This window comes from Podarcis raffonei, chromosome 2 (assembly GCF_027172205.1).
Source record: "Podarcis raffonei isolate rPodRaf1 chromosome 2, rPodRaf1.pri, whole genome shotgun sequence".
In the NCBI taxonomy this organism is placed as follows: Eukaryota; Metazoa; Chordata; class Lepidosauria; order Squamata; family Lacertidae; genus Podarcis; species Podarcis raffonei.
The window spans coordinates 42,740,653-42,762,056 of record NC_070603.1 but is presented as its reverse complement, the minus strand read 5'-3'; the positions used below and the strand labels follow the sequence as shown (position 1 = coordinate 42,762,056).

The following is a 21,404-nucleotide window of genomic DNA, read 5'->3' as shown; positions in this document are numbered from 1 at the left end:
ATAAATTTATTTATGTATGCAACTATAGCTCCAAGAATGTTACTTGCCCAAAAATGGAAAGAAGAAGAAGTCCCAACGAGAGATGAATATATACAAAAACTTATGGATTATGCAGAAATAGCGAAACTTACTGGAAGAATAAGAAATCAAGATAACAAACTTTTTTATATAAAAGAATGGAAATGGTTTATTGAATATCTACAAACAAATTGTAAACAGATAAAGACATTGGCAGGATTACTGTAATAACCTGCAGTTTCAAAAGAATATATAATCAAAATAGATGAATTAAAGAATAAGTTAATTTAGAATATGCAGGAAATGATAAAATAATTTTAAGGAACCGCAGAAAGAGGAGGAAGAAAGTTGAGGTTCGAAATGTTAGAACTATGGTTAAACTATTGAAATGTATATACCGTATTTTTCGCTCTATAAGACGCACCAGACCATAAGACGCACCTAGTTTTTGGAGGAGGAAAACAAGAAAAAAAAATATTTTGAATCTCAGAAGCCAGAACAGCAAGAGGGATCGCTGCGCAGTGAAAGGAGCAATCCCTCTTGCTGTTCTGGCTTCTGGGATAGCTGCGCAGCCTGCATTTGCTCCATAAGACGCATACACATTTCCCCTTACTTTTTAGGAGGGAAAAAGTGAGTCTTATAGAGCAAAAAATACGGTAAATGAAAATTATAAATAAATTATATAAAAAAGGAGGAGGGAGGAGATGAGTGCTTGCATGCACCACTGTGCACAGAATCCACTTTTTAATTAGTATCTGCAGAGGCATTAGCAAAAAAGATAAAATAAATCTTCAATTATCTTTTAACTATTTTAATGATTATGCTATTGCAGTAAGGTTTGTCTTATTCTCATGTTAATCCTTTAAATTATTTCCAAGACCTCTTTTCAACAGGAACTTTGATAATTTGTTCCCTGGTTCCAGTACCAAGAACCTAATGAATCTATTTTTGTTGCATATCCTTCCCATATTTTCTTATAATATCCTATACTATCATATGCTCCTTCAATCCTCTACTGAAAAAAGCTGTTTCTGATAAACTTTGTCTCTAATTTTCAAGCAGAAACTTACATACTGCCTACATGTTTTTTTTCTTAAATTTAGTCACCAAGCCTTCCTAATGATGGGATGGCTGGATCTATTAATCAAGTTTGCATAACTTGATTTCTTCTATTGCTTTAATTACAGCAGGTTGTCCTGTTCATAGTAGACCCATTGAAATGAATGGACCCCAGTTAGTCAAGTCTTTTAATTTAAGTGAGTCTACTCTTGAGTAGGACATTGGATTCAAGGCCTTGGGCCAAATTAATTTCTTTAACATTCCCACCAAATGTGTATACAATCTGCAGAACAGATCAAGGTGGGATTCAGTTGGCATAGTAATACCAAAAAAGTGGCTTGTCTAGTGCATGTGAAGGTTCCTGTATGCTGAGGACGGTGTGTGTGTGACTCTTGGTTTAATTTGATGCTAGTGGCAAGAAGGGGGCATGCGAGAGAAAAGGGGTGGACCTATCCACTTTTGATCCTAGCCCTGTCCACATTTGGATGGCTGCCCCACTTATTGCTTATAAATGTACGCTGACAGCTTGAACCTGAAGGCATGCGGCTCTCAACAAACCGAAGGGTTGTCCATTCTTCATATATGCCATCACCTGGCTGCAAATGGAGGGCCTATCTATGCAGAAGAATATCAGATGGCAGAAAGGCTCCTCCACCGCACTCTTAGATGAATAACAACTTGCTTTTCCAATTAGGTAAAACAGGGACCATCTCTCTCTCTCTCTCTCTCTCTCTCTCTCTCTCACACACACACACACACACAGTCACTTGCCCAGGCCATAATACAGGCATAGGCAAACTTGGCCCTCTAGATGTTTTGGGACTACAACTCCCATCATCCCTAGCTAACAGGACCAGTGGTCAGTGATGATGGGAGTTGTAGTCCCAAAACATCTGAAGGGCTGAGTTTGCCTATGCCTGCAATAAAACCAAAGGCTAGAAGTGCACTAAAGTTCAGACTGAAAAGAAGTGTGGATTTTTATTTTTTTTTGCAGTTCTTATCACTACGTTTTCTAACTGCTACAGTCAGTAAGGCTGTATTATAGCCACAAATAGTGTAGGCAGAGGGGGAAAGGGCCGCTTGATGCCTTGTGTATGCTTCACATGGAGATTTCAGGGTGAGCAGCCGATGGTTCCAAATACAAGTATATTTTGTACAGCCGGCCGTTCCAATAACTATAATTACTTTTTAGCAAACTGCAGGTCTCTTCCGGCTTCACACATCTGTAAATGTAGCCTAAACCCATGTAAAATATGAGATGAAAGGGATTATTTTATTACGCTGTTATTTGACCACTTCTGAACTCATTGCATTTGTGGCAAATCAGTGCCCTTAGCAAGGCTTCCATTTCACTTCTTTCAAGAGGATCAAAGTTTTAGAGTGGCTCAAACTTTATGATTACAGTTATTACTTGGCTGCGTGCTGATGGTATTTTATAGCTCTCTGTAGCAGTGGATAAGAAAGATATACACAATGAAAGTTTTAAAATGTTAATGTTCGGAAAGAGGATTTATACGCCTATCTCCTCATATTGTTAAATGGCAGTCATGCTAAATCCAATTAAACTTCATAAGTTTTCAATTCTCCCATTGTAGATTTAAGAAGATTATTCCAGTTCCTGAGCAGAGCATGGTTCAGATGTTGTGTTACCTCCTTGAATGCCTCCTCACCAAGGAAAACACTCCTCCGGATTGCCCCAAAGAGCTCTACGAACTGTATTTTGTATTTGCTGCTGTCTGGGCCTTCGGTGGGTCTATGTTCCAAGACCAGGTAAGAAGATATGGCCTCCTCACAGCAATACTGATTTAATACATTTTCACATTTACAACTAGCAACTGACTGCAAACCTGAGCCTCACCCGCAAAATGGATGGGCCAGAGGATATGATCAGATGTGGTGACTGGTGATCAGTTGCTTGTTGGAGGAACCCCAGAGGTGAATGGTGACCCCTACTGGGAGGTGAGATGAGATGGAGTTGAGGAGCCTCCACCCAGTGGCAGCAACTGTTACGAAAAAGGAGCAATGCAGAAGCAAGCACCAGGTGGCTGGAATGGTAAACAGGATGTGGGTGTTATTGGATTGTACCGTGGGAACCAGGGACGTTCTATTCACTGCTCTGAGCGCCGGATGTTAGCTCAGAGTGACACATGACCCTGTACTGGAAGTACATGGGTGGAGTTTATTCTCTCTCTGCAGTTGGGAAGCAGAGTGTGCAGACATGTTTTCTCTGTACTGGTGAACGACAGGAATAAAGACATGTAAATATATTTCTGTCTGTCTCTTTCCCCCTCCCTGGGAGAGGAGTGGGAGGAGTGGTGTGTTCTCCTTCACGTTGAGGAGAATCGCCGATTGGAGACCTCCCTTGATCTTGCCGGGAGACGCAGACAGGAGGTCATAAGGATTCAAGCCGGGCACCTGGAGGGTGGCCAAATTCCTCTGGACTAAGAGCTAAGCTGGAGGCTCTGCTCGCTTGAATTCCGACATCTGGTAGCATACCGATGGTTATCTGATCTATGGGAATCTGCATGAGAGGTGAGAGGTCGATGAATCGTTGCCATCCTCTGCACCTAAGGAGATAAAGAAAAGCGTCTGCCTGCAGCCGGAGATGCTGAACAGACAGCTGGACACCGAGAGGAGTGTATTCCAAGGCAACGGAGCCTCAAAGGTATGCTGCATTTCGGGCTAGAGAGAATGAACGCAGAAAGGCTTAATTTCTGGTTCACAATAGCTGCGTTTGAAAAACAAGCTCTGAAAGAGCAGGCTTGCATACCAGGAATTCCTGTGGTTAGATAAGGAATTCCGTCCTGAGCAGGTTGCTAGGCAACGTCTGCCAGCACTTGTTTAAGTTACTGAGTGGCCTAAAAAGAGCCTGGGAAATCGAAAGTGTATCTGCGCAGCTGTGCAAGGGTTTTGGGGAAAAAAAAAAAAAAACAGCCCAAAGGTTTGCCTGCCAGTGAAGCAGTAAACAGAGACTTTTTGGAGCATACTGGCGTGAAAGAGAAAGCTGGCTTGAGAAAACTGACCCTTGGATTCAGCATGGATTCCAAGAAGGCGGGAGGTTTGCCCTATCCCCCTCCTCTCACTAATGACAATTATTCATCTTGGTCTATAAAGATGAAGGCCCTGCTGCAGAATCAGAGGGTCTTTGACGTGATTGAGAACCCCATCCCAGCAGCACCAACCCGAGGTTGGGAGTCACAGAATCTGAAAGCCAGAACGGCTATAATTCTGTGTGTGTCAGATGACCAATTGGTGCATATTCAGGGTTTGGAATATGCACGGGAAATTTGGGAAATGCTACGAAGAACACATCAGAGGGATGCTGGTTCTTCAGCGTTGCTGTATTTTGAGAAGCTGACCAATCTGAGGCTTGCGCCTGATGGAGATGTTCAAGCGCACCTGACAGAGATGAAATATCTGCGCCAGCAGATGGTGGAACGCAATTTCCGTCTGCAGGAGGAAGTGTTTTGCTTCATGATGATCAACAGCTTAAATCGGACTTACAAAACGGTTGCCAGTCAGCTTGGTTCCCTCCCGGCTCAAGATTTGACCGCGGAGAGGGTGTGTGCCGTAGTTCTGAATGAACAGGACAGACTTGCTGCACTGGAAGTAAAGGACAGGGGGAGGGAGGAACGGAGCTCTAATTCCCCCGCAGATGAAGCTACTGGAGAGAAAGCTCTAGCTTTGAACGCTGTCCGATGTTACAATTGTGGACAGGCTGGGCATCTTCAGCGGAACTGTAAGAAGCCACGTCAGCCAAAAGGAGCGAAGGGCCGCTCAGCAAAGCCTGAGGCGTCAGGCAAAGGTCATACCAAGACTTCGGTGAGACCTGGAAAGGCTTTGATGGCGAAAGGAACCACGCCAGATGTTGGGAACTCGTTTATAATTGACACTGGATGCACGGTTCATATGTCCCCACACAGAGGGCTCTTTTCAACGTTTAAGAAGCAAAGCTTCACTGTGACACAGGCCAACGGTCAGGAGCTGGAAGCGGCCGGCGTGGGGACTGTCTATCTTAAGAGTCTGGACTTGACAATAAACAATGTTTACTTGGTTCCTGAATTGAAGTTCAATCTGCTGAGTGTTTCGCAGATTGCAAAGAGAGGACTGAAACTGTCCTACGATGCTGAGAGCTGCAAGATCTACAAAGATGGAGAGTTATTTCTTTCAGCCAGGGAGAAGGATGGACTTTATTTGTTGACTTTTGCACACAGTGATTACATGGAATGTAATTCATCTGTGTCTAACCTAGTTTCTCTTGCAGGTGTGAGCAAGAAGAAGACCGGAGTCAACAGAGCATTTCAGCGGGTGTATGCTGATGTGATTGGTCCTCTAGAACCGTCTAGAGGCAATGCAAGATATTATCTTGTGTGTGTGGATCATTTCTCTAACTATGTCTGGGTTTATGTGTTGAGAAAGCCACAGGAAGCCTTGGAGAGGTTTCAGGAGTTTTGTGACAAAGTTAAGAGTATGCATGATGCTAACATTGATTGTCTATTCACAGATGAGAAGCAGATTTTTCTTTTACAGGATTTCCAAAGGTTCCTGCAGAAGAAGGGGATCAGACACAAGATTTCTGTTTCAGCGGAAGCGTGGAACAGGGGTGTCTGTGTACGGGTGAACAGAGAATTGCAAAAGGGGATGGAAGCGCAATTGCTTAGTTCACATCTGCCACATGAGTACTGGGCCGAGTCTCTAATGTCGTTCTGTTATACGAAGATGAGAAAGGTTTCAAAAGAGTTGGGAAGTTCTCCTTTTGAGAAACTGTTCCACAGAAAACCTTCTGTTGCCCATTTCAAGGTGTTTGGGTCTCATGTGAGGACAGAAGCTCCAGGTGGAGTAAAGAATGCCAGAGGCATTTTTGTGGGGTATGAAAAGGGTCTCTACAGAGTAATTTTGTCCGAATCTGGTCAGGTGATTCTCACAAAATTTCTAGAGAGTGCTCCTGAACAGGAGAGAGTGATAGTACACACATTTCCCACTGAGGACGATTCAGATGATGATGATTTTACTGATTACAGCTGTAATGAAAGTGATGACACTGATAGCTCGGAGAGCTCAGTTGTCACAGTCATTGAGAGGAAGTCTCACACAATAGATAGGCCTTCACAACTGAAGGATGAACCACTGTTTACCATTGGAACTAGTTCTCCAAAGAGTCCTGAGACTGGACCAGTGAGCAGAGAGGATCAGCACCTCATACGTAGGTCTGAGAGAGTTACAAAGGGTCAACCACCCAAGAGGTACTCAAAAGAGTTTGCTAATTTAGCTGTTGAATGTGTTGCTGTTGTAAACAACCGAGGACAGGTTGGAGCTGTGTCTAAGTCAGAGACAAAGACACAACAGAGAGTTGCTAGCCAAGGTAATGCAGATGCACTCATTCCTTGGAAACCAGACAACCAGAGAGGTACACTGGGGAAACCAGTGGCGGGGAGTTCCAAGGGTGGAACTGAAACAACAGGGGAGTGTTATGTGTATAACAACTGTTTGTTTTCCTCTCTGGATCATGCTTTGCTTGCTGCAACACACATTGATTCTTTTGGGGGAGGATGTTACGAAAAAGGAGCAATGCAGAAGCAAGCACCAGGTGGCTGGAATGGTAAACAGGATGTGGGTGTTACTGGATTGTACCGTGGGAACCAGGGACGTTCTATTCACTGCTCTGAGCGCCGGATGTTAGCTCAGAGTGACACATGACCCTGTACTGGAAGTACATGGGTGGAGTTTATTCTCTCTCTGCAGTTGGGAAGCAGAGTGTGCAGACATGTTTTCTCTGTACTGGTGAACGACAGGAATAAAGACATGTAAATATATTTCTGTCTGTCTCTTTCCCCCTCCCTGGGAGAGGAGTGGGAGGAGTGGTGTGTTCTCCTTCACGTTGAGGAGAATCGCCGATTGGAGACCTCCCTTGATCTTGCCGGGAGACGCAGACAGGAGGTCATAAGGATTCAAGCCGGGCACCTGGAGGGTGGCCAAATTCCTCTGGACTAAGAGCTAAGCTGGAGGCTCTGCTCGCTTGAATTCCGACAGCAACATCCTTCAAAAAAGAGGGCTAGGATTATTGAAACCTTTAGTTCCATGTAAGCTTCCTCAGGCCTTTTTGTGTGTGTGTGTCTTAGCAGAAACTTCCAAATTTAAATGAAACTTGGTGGTAGCTCTGAACTTGCAATCATATTGTACGCTCACAGTTGCTAACTGCAGTATAGTGGTACCTCGGGTTACATACGCTTCAGGTTACAGACTCCGCTAACCCAGAAATAGTACCTCAGGTTAAGAACTTTGCTTCAGGATGAGAACAGAAATCGTGCTCTGGGGGCGCGGCAGCAGCAGGAGGCCCTATTAGCTAAAGTGGTGCTTCAGGTTAAGAACAGTTTCAGGTTAAGAATGGACTTCTGGAACGAATTAAGTACTTAACCCGAGGTACCACTGTATAGCAAAAACCGGGCAGTGGTTCTACTTCTACTAAATTCTGTTAGAGAGGCAGGTGTCCTTGTCAAGACCTTCTACGTAAGGAAGATCCTGAAATACTGTTGATGAGCTAGCCTGGCTGGAATGAGTTATTGCTCATGCTGCTTTCTCTCCATCTCCCCAAATAAGAGAGATGGGACATTATATGCCACTTCCTTGGAGGTACTGAATAGCCATCACTATTCTAGAATTGATCCAGCTTTGGCATTCAGGTATTTAAAATTTGGTTTTTGTTAGATATCAGAGCCAAGGGACTCAAGTGTGCAAATATGTGCCCTAGAGGAAAACTGCCCATAACTTTTATCTGAGAGGGGATGGTCTCCAGACTGAGGTTTACTCCACTTACGTAAATTTGATGTGTTTGCATCTCTAGAGGAAGCCATTCCCATTCCCTTCCCTGCCAGTCCAGTCACTCATTCCCAGCATGACACGATGGGTTCTAGTAAATTATAGTAACCAAACAGCATGGTTTCAGACTTTGAACCTAGGACTAGGCATATCTCTGCTCTGAGAATGAGGTAGGATCTACGAGATATTTTTTTTAAAAAAATCAGTCTGAGGGCTCTGAAACTGATTTTTCTGCCTTCCTAAACAGTGTCCCCTTAGGCACAGGGGAAGAATAGAGCTCATTCTTCACAATTTTTGACTGGCAGGAGGAAGATAGGAGGGTTTTTCTCTCTCTGATTATTCTGTATTTAAATCAGCCTCATTATCCAATTATTTATATAATCCTGTTTTTCACCTCTGTTATTTAGTCATTAGTTTAGTATTTCATATCATTAATGCAAGCCTAGGGCCCATTCCTCATTTCAGTATTCATGTTCTCAATTTTTGATGACAGTAATGATTGGTGTTTCAGTCGCTCCAGAGTTTGTTTGGTGGAAATAGATTCTAACACTTCTTCAGGAGGGAACCACATTTTTCCAACACCTATTTTCTATGTCTCAGGCTCCTGTCTCAAAGATGAGACAAGATGCCTTGATTCTTTCTCATTTGACTTCTTTGATTCTTGCTGTCTTGCATGCCTCCACCTAGTTATAAACAAATCACAACCCATTACAGTAACCCATGACTTACTCTTATGCTTGCATTATTCCATAGAAGAGTGGAGATGAGTATGCACCAACATTTAGCTCCTCTTGGTAAGGCCAAGTTAATTCCACTCTTCATTTGGAACCTAGGTATCTGAGCTGATCAGTTTTTCTGGTTCAGTTTGTTTTATACTGTAGGGCAAAGCAGATGAAGCCATTTTACTATATACATTTCAGTTGTGAAAGGGGCTTATGTGTTTGAGCTTTGCAAAGCTTATTCTTTAAGCAGAAAAAGAAACAAAAGGAAATACTGACCTTTTTGTACATAGTAAGATTAATAGGCAGTGTTGAGAACTATGATCACTTCAGGTAGTAATGTATTAATCAAAAATTTTAATGCAACAAATGACTGATGACAGTTGTTTTAACTAACAGGAGGGTGTGTGTGTGTGTGTGTGTGTGTGTGTGTGTGTGTGTGAGAGAGAGAGAGAGAGAGAGAGAGAGAGAGAGAGAGAGAGAGAGAGGCCCACTTCATATGTAATAAGGCTGCTCAATAAACCACAGTTTGTTTGACCATGCATCCAACTGCAGAGGAGACTTTCAGGTTTCTTATACCACTGTTTTCTATAATACCTGAACGAGGAAATGGTGGCTTCATGGTGGCCTGCAAACAGTTCCCTGGTTTGGACATCATGTAAAACTGGAGTAAGAGAGCAGGAAGTATTCTTTGCAGTCAAGCAAATGAGAGGAAGAAGCAATGTTCAAACTCGTTACTTGTGTATGTTCAAACAAATCATGCCTCATTGAACAGCCATGCTGGGTGTAAACAGGGCCAGAGAGTGTAAAAGAGAGACAGCAGAGCAGCCTGATCCAAAGGTCTGCAGTTGTTACGATGAATATATGAAATGTTATTTGTTGAGAGAGATTCCCTCCTTCCATTACTGTCCTCTAACTTGCTTCACTTCAGGACCATTATTGTCACCGTACTGTGGTACCTCGGGTTACATACACTTCAGGTTACAGACGCTTCGGGTTACAGATGCCGCTAACCCAGAAATATTACCTCGAGTTAAGAACTTTGCTTCAGGATGAAAACAGAAATCATGCTCTAGCAACGCAGCAGCAGCAGGAGGCCCCATTAGCTAAAGTGGTGCTTCAGGTTAAGAACAGTTTCAGGTTAAGAAAGGACCTCCGGAATGAATTAAGTACTTAACCCGAGGTACCACTGTATAGGAGTTCCCTTGTCTAGCTTCTTGTTTCGTGTGTGTGTGGTGTGTAGTATACAGGCCTATTGTTTGTTTGTGTGTGTGTGTGTTTTTTCTGATTAATTGCACATGCAGATCATACATATTTTAATTAGCATGTGCTTGTTTTTGCTTTTTAAAATAACTCTGTAAAAAATAACTTTACTGAATCTATCACCCCATTCTTCTTGGCCTTCAAACAGCCAATCCTTTCCTCTAAATACATTGAGGCTGATTCTCCACTAAGGGGGAAGGAACTGGGTGCCCCAGAATGAAGGAATAGGCTGCTGCAAGAGCTTGTACCAATTACAAAGATACACCTCTGCCATAACCAGGATCACAGCCATTGCAGTTAGTTTAGTTGACCTCATTGATACCTATGAGGCTGATATCCTTGAGCTTTTTCTGCTGCATCAAGCTCTCCTTCACCCATAAACATAATGAATTCTTATTGCTTGAATGAGAGCCATTTTCATGCAGGACTTGGGTTGAATTCATGATTTCCTCTGAAATTTTCCAAGTCGCCATGTGGGTTTCTGCTCTCTCTGCCCTAACAGAGTGTGCCAAATCCTCTGAAAGCATCTATACTTGCTGCAGGACTATTCTGCAATGTGCATTTGGAGTTCTGATCAGACAAACTCCCCCCACCCCCAGCGTTGCTCTTAATGGTGAACTCCATGTTTCTTTCTCTGCTTCTCTGTAAATGTCAGAGCTAAGGATCCGGAGTGCTGTAGTCTGAATAAGAACAAGCAAAGATCCGGTGAAAAATGATCCAATATAAAATCTGTTTATTGCTCGCCATAGAAATTGCCCTTAGTTCTGACCTTTTGCTGCTGAAATGTCAGAATAAACAATATGAATGCCTTCCCACTATTGCAGGCTTGGAAGGTGGGCAGGAAGGTCCCTCTCTAAAAAGCAGGGATGGAGGTAAAAGCATTAAGATCAGCAAGCTTCCATTACGTGAGCAGCTGAAATTTATCACTCCTCTGGCAATGAGGGTTACTTGAGTTCCTTCAGTTTAATGTTATTTTAGTGTAAAAAGAGAGCCAGTTTCTCTCAGCCTTCCCTTCTTTCTTATTTGCTTTTTCCTTGCTCTCTTTTACATGGTCTAAAGTGAGGAAGGGCAGTTGGTAGATCATCTGGGTAACATATATTGGTTGCTTCTTACAAATTAAAATCAATAAAAATCTTAATAGTACAGTGGTATCTCGGGTTACATATGCTTCAGGCTACATACACTTCGGGTTACAGACTCTGCTAATCCAGAAATAGTACCTCGGGTTAAGAACTTTGCTTCAGGATGAGTACAGAAATCGTGCTCCGGCGGCAGCAGGAGGCCCCATTAGCTAAAGTGGTACTTCAGGTTAAGAACAGTTTCAGGTTAAAAACGGACCTCCAGAACGAATTAAGTACTTAACCGGAGGTACCACTGTAATGGTAAAAAGAGAGAGGAGGAGGCAGTTGGTGAGGTGGGCTGAGGAAGGAGCTGGAGTTGTATGGTGGCATTTTTTATTTTACTTTAAAGGAGAGGCCTTATTTATGCAGCAAACGCTCTCTTTGCAACTAATAAGAGAAAAGTACTGGCCCCTTTACATGGAATGAGCATTATTTTAAGGAAGAACAAATCTGCGGAGGCTTTGAATAATATGTGAGGTGAGAACACAGCCCCTCTGGATTACCTGTGAGGAAGACTGAAGCTTTGATAGCTCATGTTTGTGTGTGTGTGTTGGGGGTGGGGAGTGTATATTGCTCCTTAGTGGAAGTTGGTTAACCTCAGTGAAATTGACTCATGGCCTCAGCTGATTTGCTGTATTGGAAAAGCATTTGAAGCTGATAAACCTGGGGAATATAATCCATAAAGAATTCATTGAGAGTTGGAGGTTGGATAGGCAGCAATGTCTGGTTCAATGTGTTTCATTCACCATCCTTTGTGTGCTACCTTCAGGCTAGGTGGGTTTCTCTTTGAAGCACTTCTGGGAAGTTTGGTGTGGACTAGTGGAAGCAAAGCTGTTGCCTGCACTGAGTAACTAAAAGACCTGAATGTTGATCATTTTATTACTTATTTAATAAAATTTACATACTGCTTGATTGTAGAGAAAACGTCAAAGCAGTTTACAAAAAAAGATAAAGCAATAAAATTGTCACTTAAAAATGTACGATAAGTTAAAGCATACAATAGAAATAAATTAAAACCCCCCACACTCATACACATATTCTAAACAAAATAAAAAAATTCCTTCCAGTAGCACCTTAGAGACCAACTAAGTTTGTTATTGGTATGAGCTTTCGTGTGCATGCACACTTCTTCAGATACACTGAAACAGAAGTCACCAGACCATTATATATAGTGAGAGGGTGGTGAAATGGGTGATTGGCTGATAGGTGGCGTAAACCTGTTGATGACTGTTAACGACTGCAATTGGTCTTACAGGAAAAAGCAATGGGTGAGATGGCTAAAAATAGCTTTATCATGTATAATGAGATAAGAATCCAATGTCTCTATTCAGACCAGGTCTCTCTATGGTTTTAAGTTTGGTAATAAGTTGCAATTTAGCAACTTCTCTTTCCAGTCTATTTCTGAAATTCTTTTGTAATAAGACAGCTACTTAGAGATCTTGTACAGAATGTCCTGGGAGATTGAAGTGTTCTCCTACTGGTTTCTCTGTCTTGTGATTCCTGATGTCAGATTTATGTCCATTTATCTATCCTTTGGCGTAGGGTTTGGCCTGTTTGTCCAATATAGAGAACTGAAGGGCACTGTTGGCATTTGAATGGCTAAAAATAGCTTTATCGTGTATAATGAGATAAGAATCCAATGTCTCTATTCAGACCAGGTCTCTCCATGGTTTTAATGGTTTACCACACCTATCAGCCAATCACCCATTCCCACCACCCTTCTGAGTAATACCCCTCCCCACCCTCTCACCTTATATAAGGGTCTGGTGGCTTCTGTTTCAGTGTATCTGAAGAAGTGTGCATGCACACAAAAGCTCATACCAATGACAAACTTAGTTGGTCTCTAAGGTGCTACTGGAAGGAATTTTTTTATTTTGTTTCGACTACGGCAGACCAACACGGCTACCTACCTGTAACATTTTCTAAACAAATTTTATGACATCAGTGAGCATATCTGAATGAACCATTGTAGATCATTAATTTCATGCTGACGCATATCACTCCAAAATCACAAGGTTTTTCAGTTGCATTGGATTACATAGGTTGTGAGTTATCAAATGTTGAGCACAGAAACAAGTGACGTAACATGCATGTGTGATCCAGCCCTTGAAGACTGAAACTTCAGTCTTAATGTTTTGTTTGGTTGCATTTAGTATTGAAATTGCACTTGGTGAACGAAAAGGATCTAGGTCTAGGCAGCAAAGCACCCTCCCCCCCTCTCTCTGTGTGTTTGTTTGTGTGCATGTGTTGGGGGGGTGTATGGCACTAGCAAACTTGCAACTGAACAGGTCATGGCATATCTGCACCACCTTGAATAGTAATAGGGCCGCCAATAACGCTTTCACATGATACTGAGTAGCAGATAATTAACACTTTTAGCTTCACACGACAGTCATCTGGTGCCCTTGTGAATACATCTCTGATGCTTTGCTGTGAAGGACACACATAAAAGTGATGCCCTTCTCTGGAAGGCAGGCTGATTATTGGTGAACTGTACTTTGCCCTGCGCAATTGGCTTTTTCAACGAATCATGATATTTACAAATCTTGCAGCTGTAAGATTTATAATTAAGGTAGGCGTACACTGTCACTGTGTCATGAAAGAAATGCGCACTGGTTGTGTTCAGGCATCTGTTTTCTGTTCTGGGGCAAGGACTTTGACAAAGTAAATTGCAAGCTAGTGGTGATTGATGGACAAAGATTTTGCTATGAACAGCTTGATGTGAGCCTTCTGCTTTCTTTGGCTGATCAATTTGATTGCCTAGTTGTTTACACAAGCTTAATTAACTCTGATAGATCTTGCATCAGGCCCCATCATAGATAATTATTTGTTTAGTGACATAAGAGTACAGATATTTTTTCCCTTAAAAAGGGAAAGAAAAACTCTAATGACAGGAAAGCACTGTTCTGGAAGGATTTTTTCCCCAGAAGAGAAGAAAGTTGGAAAAGTATGAAACTTAAAAACTTGCCAAGCTGCCAAGGTGTAGCTTGCAGGTTTCCATTTCTACACCTGAAGACCAAGCAGCATATGAGGTTTCTATGTGAAAACACCAGCAGGCATCAGGATGCAGTGGCAGACCTACATTTTGGGGGCCCTTGAACTGTTATGAGTGCCCCTTTGCAACCAGCAATGAGGTCTGGATAACCACTGCTATCTTCTTCAGTGGGATTGTTCCATGACGGATCACCAGATTTATTAATTTTTTTAAATGAACTGCTACATCCCACACTTTGTTTAAAACTTCTGTACTGGATTATCTCACATGTCAAAGTCACTGGTGTGAATAAAGTTTCCCCATGCCTTATAGTTTTCAGGTTATGTGGGGAGGATGCATATTAGGGATATGTATGCATGAATAAAGTCCCTTCTGGGGCCCCTCTGGGATTAGGGCCCCTGAAACTTGAGCTTCATTAGTTTCATAGTAGATCCGCCCCTGTCAGGGTGGTTTGCTAATGCAAGGTCCTTAGGGACATTCTGTTGACTTGGCCTAGGGGTGAGGGCCACATACTTTTGATCCTAACCTTTGTGGAGGATTGCACCTGCCGAGAAAGCATGAGGTAAAGTTTTGAACATTTTCTCTTTGTGACAACCATTAATATTGCAAGGGTTCCTAATCTTATTTTATTTTTAAAATGGTGCCTGTTGGCACCAATTATTCATTCACCCTGAACCCTTGAATAGTTAGGGTGCTGGTGAGACCACTCTTAGTTATTCAACTTGGGGCTAGCTTTCCTCCTGCAAGAAGTATTTCTCATTGTTCAGATTTTTAGTCCTTCAGTGTATATAATGCAAGGTTGGTCACAGCATTCTTTAATCCTCTAGCTTGGGAAGGCTTTCTTCTGATCCTCCTGTGTTGTGGTTTTTATGTGTTATATTCTTTTCATTGATTTTATGGCATTTTATCTTACTTTACTGTATATTTTGTTTTTAATATGCTGTTCTCCACTTTAGGTGCCCTTGGGCCAAAAGGTGATAAACAAACTGTAATAATGTTGATAATATAATAATGGCGATGATGCTAATAAAAAGGTGATTTATCTGTGCATTAAATCCTCTTCCATATTTTTCTTGGCAGCTTGTAGACTACAGGGTCGAATTTAGTAAATGGTGGGTGACGGAGTTCAAGACCATCAAGTTTCCTTCCCATGGAACAGTCTTTGACTTTTACATTGACCCAGAAACAAAGAAATTTGAACACTGGTCCAAGCTCATCCCCAAATTTGACTTTGATCCAGAAATGCCATTACAGGTAGGTAATTATGCTTATGTGTGTGTTTGTGAGACAATGTTAAACAAAGAGGTTGGATAAGAATGTTAATGTCTCCGTTAATTTTTGCACATTGGTTGCACAATGCTGCTTTATAAGTAGAGAATTGATGCTATGCGTACTAGAATGGCCATACAATCACCTGTTGCAGGAGTGGTAGTCTTACCTGTGCTCCAGTCATTCATGGTGTTGCTGTTCAGTTCTGGTCCCCTTCTCTGCTGCCACTTCCATGCTGCTGCTGCTCCTGGCTGTGCTTTTCCTTGTTTTTGGGTGGTTATAATGATTGGACAGTGCCTTTTCAATGAATTGGGCAGTGTTCATTGAAAAGAAGTTCATGTAAAGGAGTGTGCTGGTGTATCCCTTCTTGCACGGAGGATGAATGGTTGTCTCTGACCAAATATTGAGATTGCAGATATTTGTGGATAACCATTTCACACTAAGTGTGTTACCTTGAACAGCCTTTATGCCCAGAGAAACAGCTGACATACTGAGGCTGTGGAGCACCTTTAGCAGCTTTCTGATCAGAGCATCAGATACACTGCAGTGAATGGAACTGTGTTTGTTGGAGGGCATTCACAGATAATCAAGGATTCAGATAGGCAAGAAGCCCCCTGATGAATTCATTTTATTTACTGGTTCTGTTTCGAAGCCAATCTTTGCATTTTGTGATGCATAGTTCCTAGTTTTTGAGCACTTATGAGAGGCAGGTCTGATTTATCCTCTTTCACTTATATTTATTATATGCTGGTTTTGAAGTTGTCATTTTGATAGAAAGTTGGATATCTGTACCATGGCCTGCAGGCCGTAGGGGGGCAGAGTTTGCCTGAAAAAAGGTCTCTACACAGAGAACAGCCTGTGATCCCAGGCTCTTAACTGAATCTCTCTGCTCTTGTTTCAGTGGGATTATTGTTTCAATGTATTGGCCTCTGACTAATGTTGTGCAAAGATGCTTGCAATGACAGGTTCTGATTCCATCTAGTTGGAAATAGCCAAATGAAATCATAACTGAGTTTAATAAGAAAACAGCATTTGGCTTATTCATCACTCCTTAAGGAAATACACACACACATATGTACACACATACAATATTTTGTTTGCAGAGAGCAGGCATCTAACTGTGGCAAGCAGTGTTACTCAAAAGAGAGCCCAGTACGAGACACTGAAGAAGTATATGTCCTTGCTGTTTTTCTCCTCTGCTCATTTCCCTTTTTTCCAGCCACATTTTGGCATTCTGCAACACACTTAGAAAATACAGTTCTTATTTTTGTGTGTCAGGATGTTCACAAGGGATACTGGCAATATAAGCATTCATTTGGTTTGATATTATCTGGTGCACATCACATGGCTATATTGCTGTCTAGGGCTGTGGGATTATTAAAGTCTCAAAATGGGGTCACCGCTTGCCTTTCTGATATTCTTATTCCCCAGGCTCCCCAAAATGCTAGGTAAAGAGTATGTGCACATGACCTGCACTCCGCATAGCAAGTTACTTTTCTTGGAAGGTGGGCTGTGGTTCTTGCACTGTTGTGCTTTTGCCTAAGGCCCTACACTTGATCCAAGTCAGTGTTGTCCGCAATGAAAGGAAGCAAATGTTGCTGGTGTGAGTCAGTGAGGCTAGGAAGAAGCATAATGGGTGGAAGTAGTTGTGTGAGTTCTGCAAGTTGGCCTTTCCTGACACTGAACACCTGGGAGAGGATTTTCGAGCCAACCAGGCCTACTTGGAAATTAACCGGGAAGGCATTAATGAACCAGTCCAATCTATGAGTTGCTGTTTGTGTTTCCAAATATACACCTCAACAAGCTGCTTGTATTCAGTGGTTGGGTCTGTTTCTTTCCACATTTAAAAGACACACGTCTCTCTGTGTGTCTACAAATATTTTCTGTTTGCTTCCTTGTGTTTTGAAGCATATGCTACATTGGAAACAGCCCTAAGCGCAACAGCACTTATCGTTATTATTATCAGTGGTATCGTTATCAGTGGAGGGCTGGGGGAAGGGGCCACACTTCAGCTGATGCCACACAGTGCCAACTACCAGTTCCATGTTTCTGACTTGCCCTGCTTAGATATGTAGGGTGCTGTGGGGCTCATCACAGATGCCTCTCATTCTCCCATCAGGCCTGCCTGGTACACACCACTGAGACCATCCGGGTGCGATACTTCATGGATCAGCTCTTGGAGAAACGCAGACCAGTCATGCTGGTGGGAAATGCAGGCACAGGGAAGTCTGTGATTGTAGGAGATAAACTGTCTCTGCTGGATTCCGAGGAGTACCTGGTGAAGAACGTTCCTTTTAATTACTACACCACGTCTGCCATGCTGCAAGGTAAATAAGTAGGTGAAATGAAAAGGGTAAATGAAAAGGGAAGCTACTAAGGTAGAATAAATTGTGCTATGAGACACTCAGAATAAATGCATGCTCCAAATCAAAGGGGGTTAAGAAGAAATTGTTGCGTGGCTGAACTGAAGTGTTGAAGCTGTTGTTCTGAGTTGCTTTTGCATTTTAAAATAGTTTCACAGAAAATAATAACGAAGTATAACAATCACAACTCAGAGAGTAAACAGAATCCTTTGTCATGTTGAAGAGTAATTCATACATAAAAGGAAAGGGTAAAAAAAAAAGAAAGGTAAAGGACCCCTGACAGTTACCGTAAGTCCAGTTGCAGATGACTCTGGGGTTGCAGCACTCATCTCGCTTTACAGGCCAAGGGAGCCGGCGTTTGTCCGCAGAAAGTTTTTCCAGGTCATGTGGCCAGCATGACTAAGCCACCTCTGATGCAATGGAAGACCGAAACCAGAGCAGCGCATGGAAACGCCGTTTACCTTCCTGCCGGAGTGGTACCTATTTATCTACTAGCACTTTTGGTGTGCTTTCGAACTGCTAGGTTGGCAGGAGCTGGGACCGAGCAACCGCGGGGATTCGAACCACCAACCTTCCGATCAGCAAGCCCAAGAGGCTCAGTGTTTTAGACCACAGCACCACCCATGTCCCTAAAAGGAGAGGGTAAATTCCATCAAATTTGTCAATTTATAAGTCAGATTAAATTTAAAGTGGTGAGTCTTAAAGAAGGAGGCTTTAGTGGGTGGTTCTCTAGACCAGATGGATGGGAGGTTGCCTGCTCTTCATGGGGTCACACTCCCTCTGAAAGAGCAAGTATGTAGCTTAGGAGTACTTCTGGATCATTTGCTATCACTTTTGAGGCTCAGGTGGCCTCAGTAGTGTCAAGTGCCTTCCATCAGTTTTAGCTGATGGCCCAGCTGCATCCCTATGTGGACAGGGATAGCCTAATTTCTCTTGTCTATGCTCTGGTAGCCTCTAGGTTAGATTACTGCAATGTGTTATACATAGGGCTAAGATGGTTTGGAAACTTCAGCTGGTACAGAATTCAGCAGCCAGTCTGCTCACTGGGGCAAGACTGTTTGAGCATATTGCATCAATCTTGATCTGACTGCACTGGCTGCCAATGAGTTTCCCAGCCCAATTCAAAGTGCTGGTTCTGACCTATAAAGCCTTACATGGCTCAAGACCACCATACCTCAAGGACTGCCTCTCCCCATAAAAAACCATCCCGGACACTGCATTCATCACCTGAGGCTCTTCTTCATGTGCCTCCTTTATGAGAGGTCCAGAGGGTGACAACACAAGAGCAGGCCTTTTCTGTGGTGGCTCCTTGTTTGTGGAATGCTCTCCTCAGGGAGGCTTGCCTGACACCTTCATTATGTATCTTTAGGCACCCAGCAAAAACATTTCTCTATAACCAGCCCTTTGGCTGATTAACATTCTATGACCTTTTAAATGCATTTGTGGGAGTTTTTGTTTTATTATGTATTTTGTATTCTCATTTTGTATTTTTATGTTGTGGAACCGCTCTGTGATAAATGGTGTAAGCTTGATCCATATCCCTGCAACAGTGCCCTAAATAAGAGACAATTTCCTTTTTGTTTTTGTTCTGTTTGTTCTACACTTCAGTGCTGTTGAGATTAAAATGGGCCTGAAGGAAGTGTGCATATGCCACTTCACTCAAATGGTTTTTTCATTGGCGGGAACCCAGTGTTAGTGCATTGTTTCGAATTGGGGAGTCAGATAGTGAGGGTTGGGGGTTTTTTTACAGCACATTTGTTTGGCTCTAATTGAATATGCAAGTTAAATATTTTAGTATAAAAGGCACCATATGTGAAAACAGGAATGCCACTAATTCATACATTTTGCAGCAACAGAATAAGTAGTTCTAGCTAGCAATATTTAGGCATGGAGAATGCTGCAGGTGATTTGTCACTGCTCACAGCTTCCTCTGTCTTTTAATAATCCCAGCTGGAAACCTGGTCATAGTTTAATAAATGCTGTGTAAACAATGCAGCTTCAGGTAGCGCATGCATATGGAAAATGCCCTGAGGGGGCCTATTCATGGTATCATTCTTCCAGTGTCCGTATTACAGTGGTCTATTGTGTATATTGAATCATTTATAGGGATCTACCTACCTTTAGGGGCACCAATGCATTCAGACCTGTTTGGGATAAATATACCTTAAAGCCGGCGGGGGGGGGGGGGACGACGACAACAGGTGATGTCCAGACTATGCTCACCTTTTGAAAACTATAGACATATTGTGATCTGGATGGTTGGGTCAGGGAGATCTTGAATTAAATAAACTTGGTGCCTCTCAGTTAAGGTGTACTGAGGAGGTGGAGAAAATATGCATGTGCCTGAGACCAGCTCCTGATTTCAGCATAACTCTAGAGTTTCAGTATGTATAATCTGAACAGGCTCACTGCAAAGGTGGATTTGGGGCAGCGCAACTGCTTCCGCCCTACTGGCTGCTGAGTCTAGGGAGCACCGCAGGGTGTTGCAAGTATCACATAGTGAATTGAGCAGAACGGAAGGCGAGAGATTAGCCCAGGGGTCGGCAAGGTTTACCTTGTCTGGGCTGGTTCACTCCAGCAGAGATCCCTCCATGGGCTGGATCACACATGCGTGCCCGTGATTTATGACGTCTGCGCAAATGCGATTTCCAGTGCCATAGAAGCGAGTTTCCACACTGCGCTGGTTTAGCGCAGCACACGGGGACTCACCGAGTGGGTGGCTCGGTTCAGGGGTGTCTCATGGGCTGTTTAAACGACCCCCATGGGCCGCTTGTGGCCCATGGGCCTTAGGTTGCTGACCCCTGGGTTAGCCTTTGAAAGACCAAAGTCTGCCCCTGCCCACTGTTAACATTTGAGTATCCCTATGGTGGTGATTTGCTATTACCTAAATGAATGTGGCTCGGGGAACAAATGTCATGCATCTCTGGAAGTTTCAGCAGCAAACACTTCTTTTGAGAAAAAAATTGATCCACATTTCAAACAGAGGAAAGGTGTTGACTGTCATTAAAGTACAAACACATTCTTCATTTCATTTTCCAGATTCTGCTTGAAAGAGGTTGGAGTTTGTGAGAGTTCATAATGAGCCAAAACCAGTGGTGTTTCTGTATATCTTTATTTGTAGGAAAATTTATAAACTGCCGCTTAAGATAAGACTATCAGCAGGGTGTACAATAAAATAATAAAAACATCACAAGATTATAAAACCTTCGCGCACAAGTGAGCCCCAACACACACATTTTAGTGCCAAAGGGAAAAGCTTTTTCTTGCTGTTGAGATGTATACAGATAAATGGCAGCAACATTTTTTCCCATATTTACTTGGACTGAGAGTTATGGCCAGAGGCTGGGGCACAGAATCCGAATAAGTTATCCACAGGGTGGGCTAGTGTAAGAATGTGCCTCAGACATGGTTGCTGGTGTGTGCTGAACATGATTTATACCCCTTGCATCTTGGTTTATGCTGCTCAGTGTTTAGATTTACTTGGTTCTGTTTTGCAGTTTATCATTTGGCGGCTATTTCTAACGGCTGTTTATTTCACTCTTTTTAAAACTTAACAGTCAGCCAGAATAATAAATGACATTCCAGAGAGCTTCAGAGACACTGCTTGTTTGCCCAACATCAGTTTCAGGAGAAGGAAGAAACTACCCAATGCTTTCCTATAGTGCTGCATTACTGACCTAAGGGTGTCTGTGACCCACAGATCATATCTATCTGTTCACAGTCCTATCAGGGAGAACTGACCTCCTCATCACTAGAGTGACTGATTTAGTCACCATTTGCT

General features: G+C 42.7%; 1 protein-coding gene across 5 annotated transcripts in view; it reads left to right on the top strand.

Annotated features, from left to right (window-relative positions):
• The window catches only part of DNAH9 (dynein axonemal heavy chain 9), a 220,452-nt gene that overhangs the window by 61,721 nt on the left and 137,327 nt on the right, over positions 1 to 21,404 (top strand). For all 5 annotated transcript variants that reach the window (XR_008328846.1, XR_008328847.1, XM_053376206.1 and 2 more), the window contains 3 exons: positions 2,673 to 2,847; positions 15,072 to 15,245; positions 17,380 to 17,587. Coding sequence is in view for 3 of the 5 variants with exons in the window: in XM_053376206.1 (XP_053232181.1) it covers positions 2,673 to 2,847; positions 15,072 to 15,245; positions 17,380 to 17,587 (557 nt within the window). In the remaining 2 variants the exon portion in view is untranslated. The remainder of the gene's footprint in view (positions 1 to 2,672; positions 2,848 to 15,071; positions 15,246 to 17,379; positions 17,588 to 21,404) is intronic.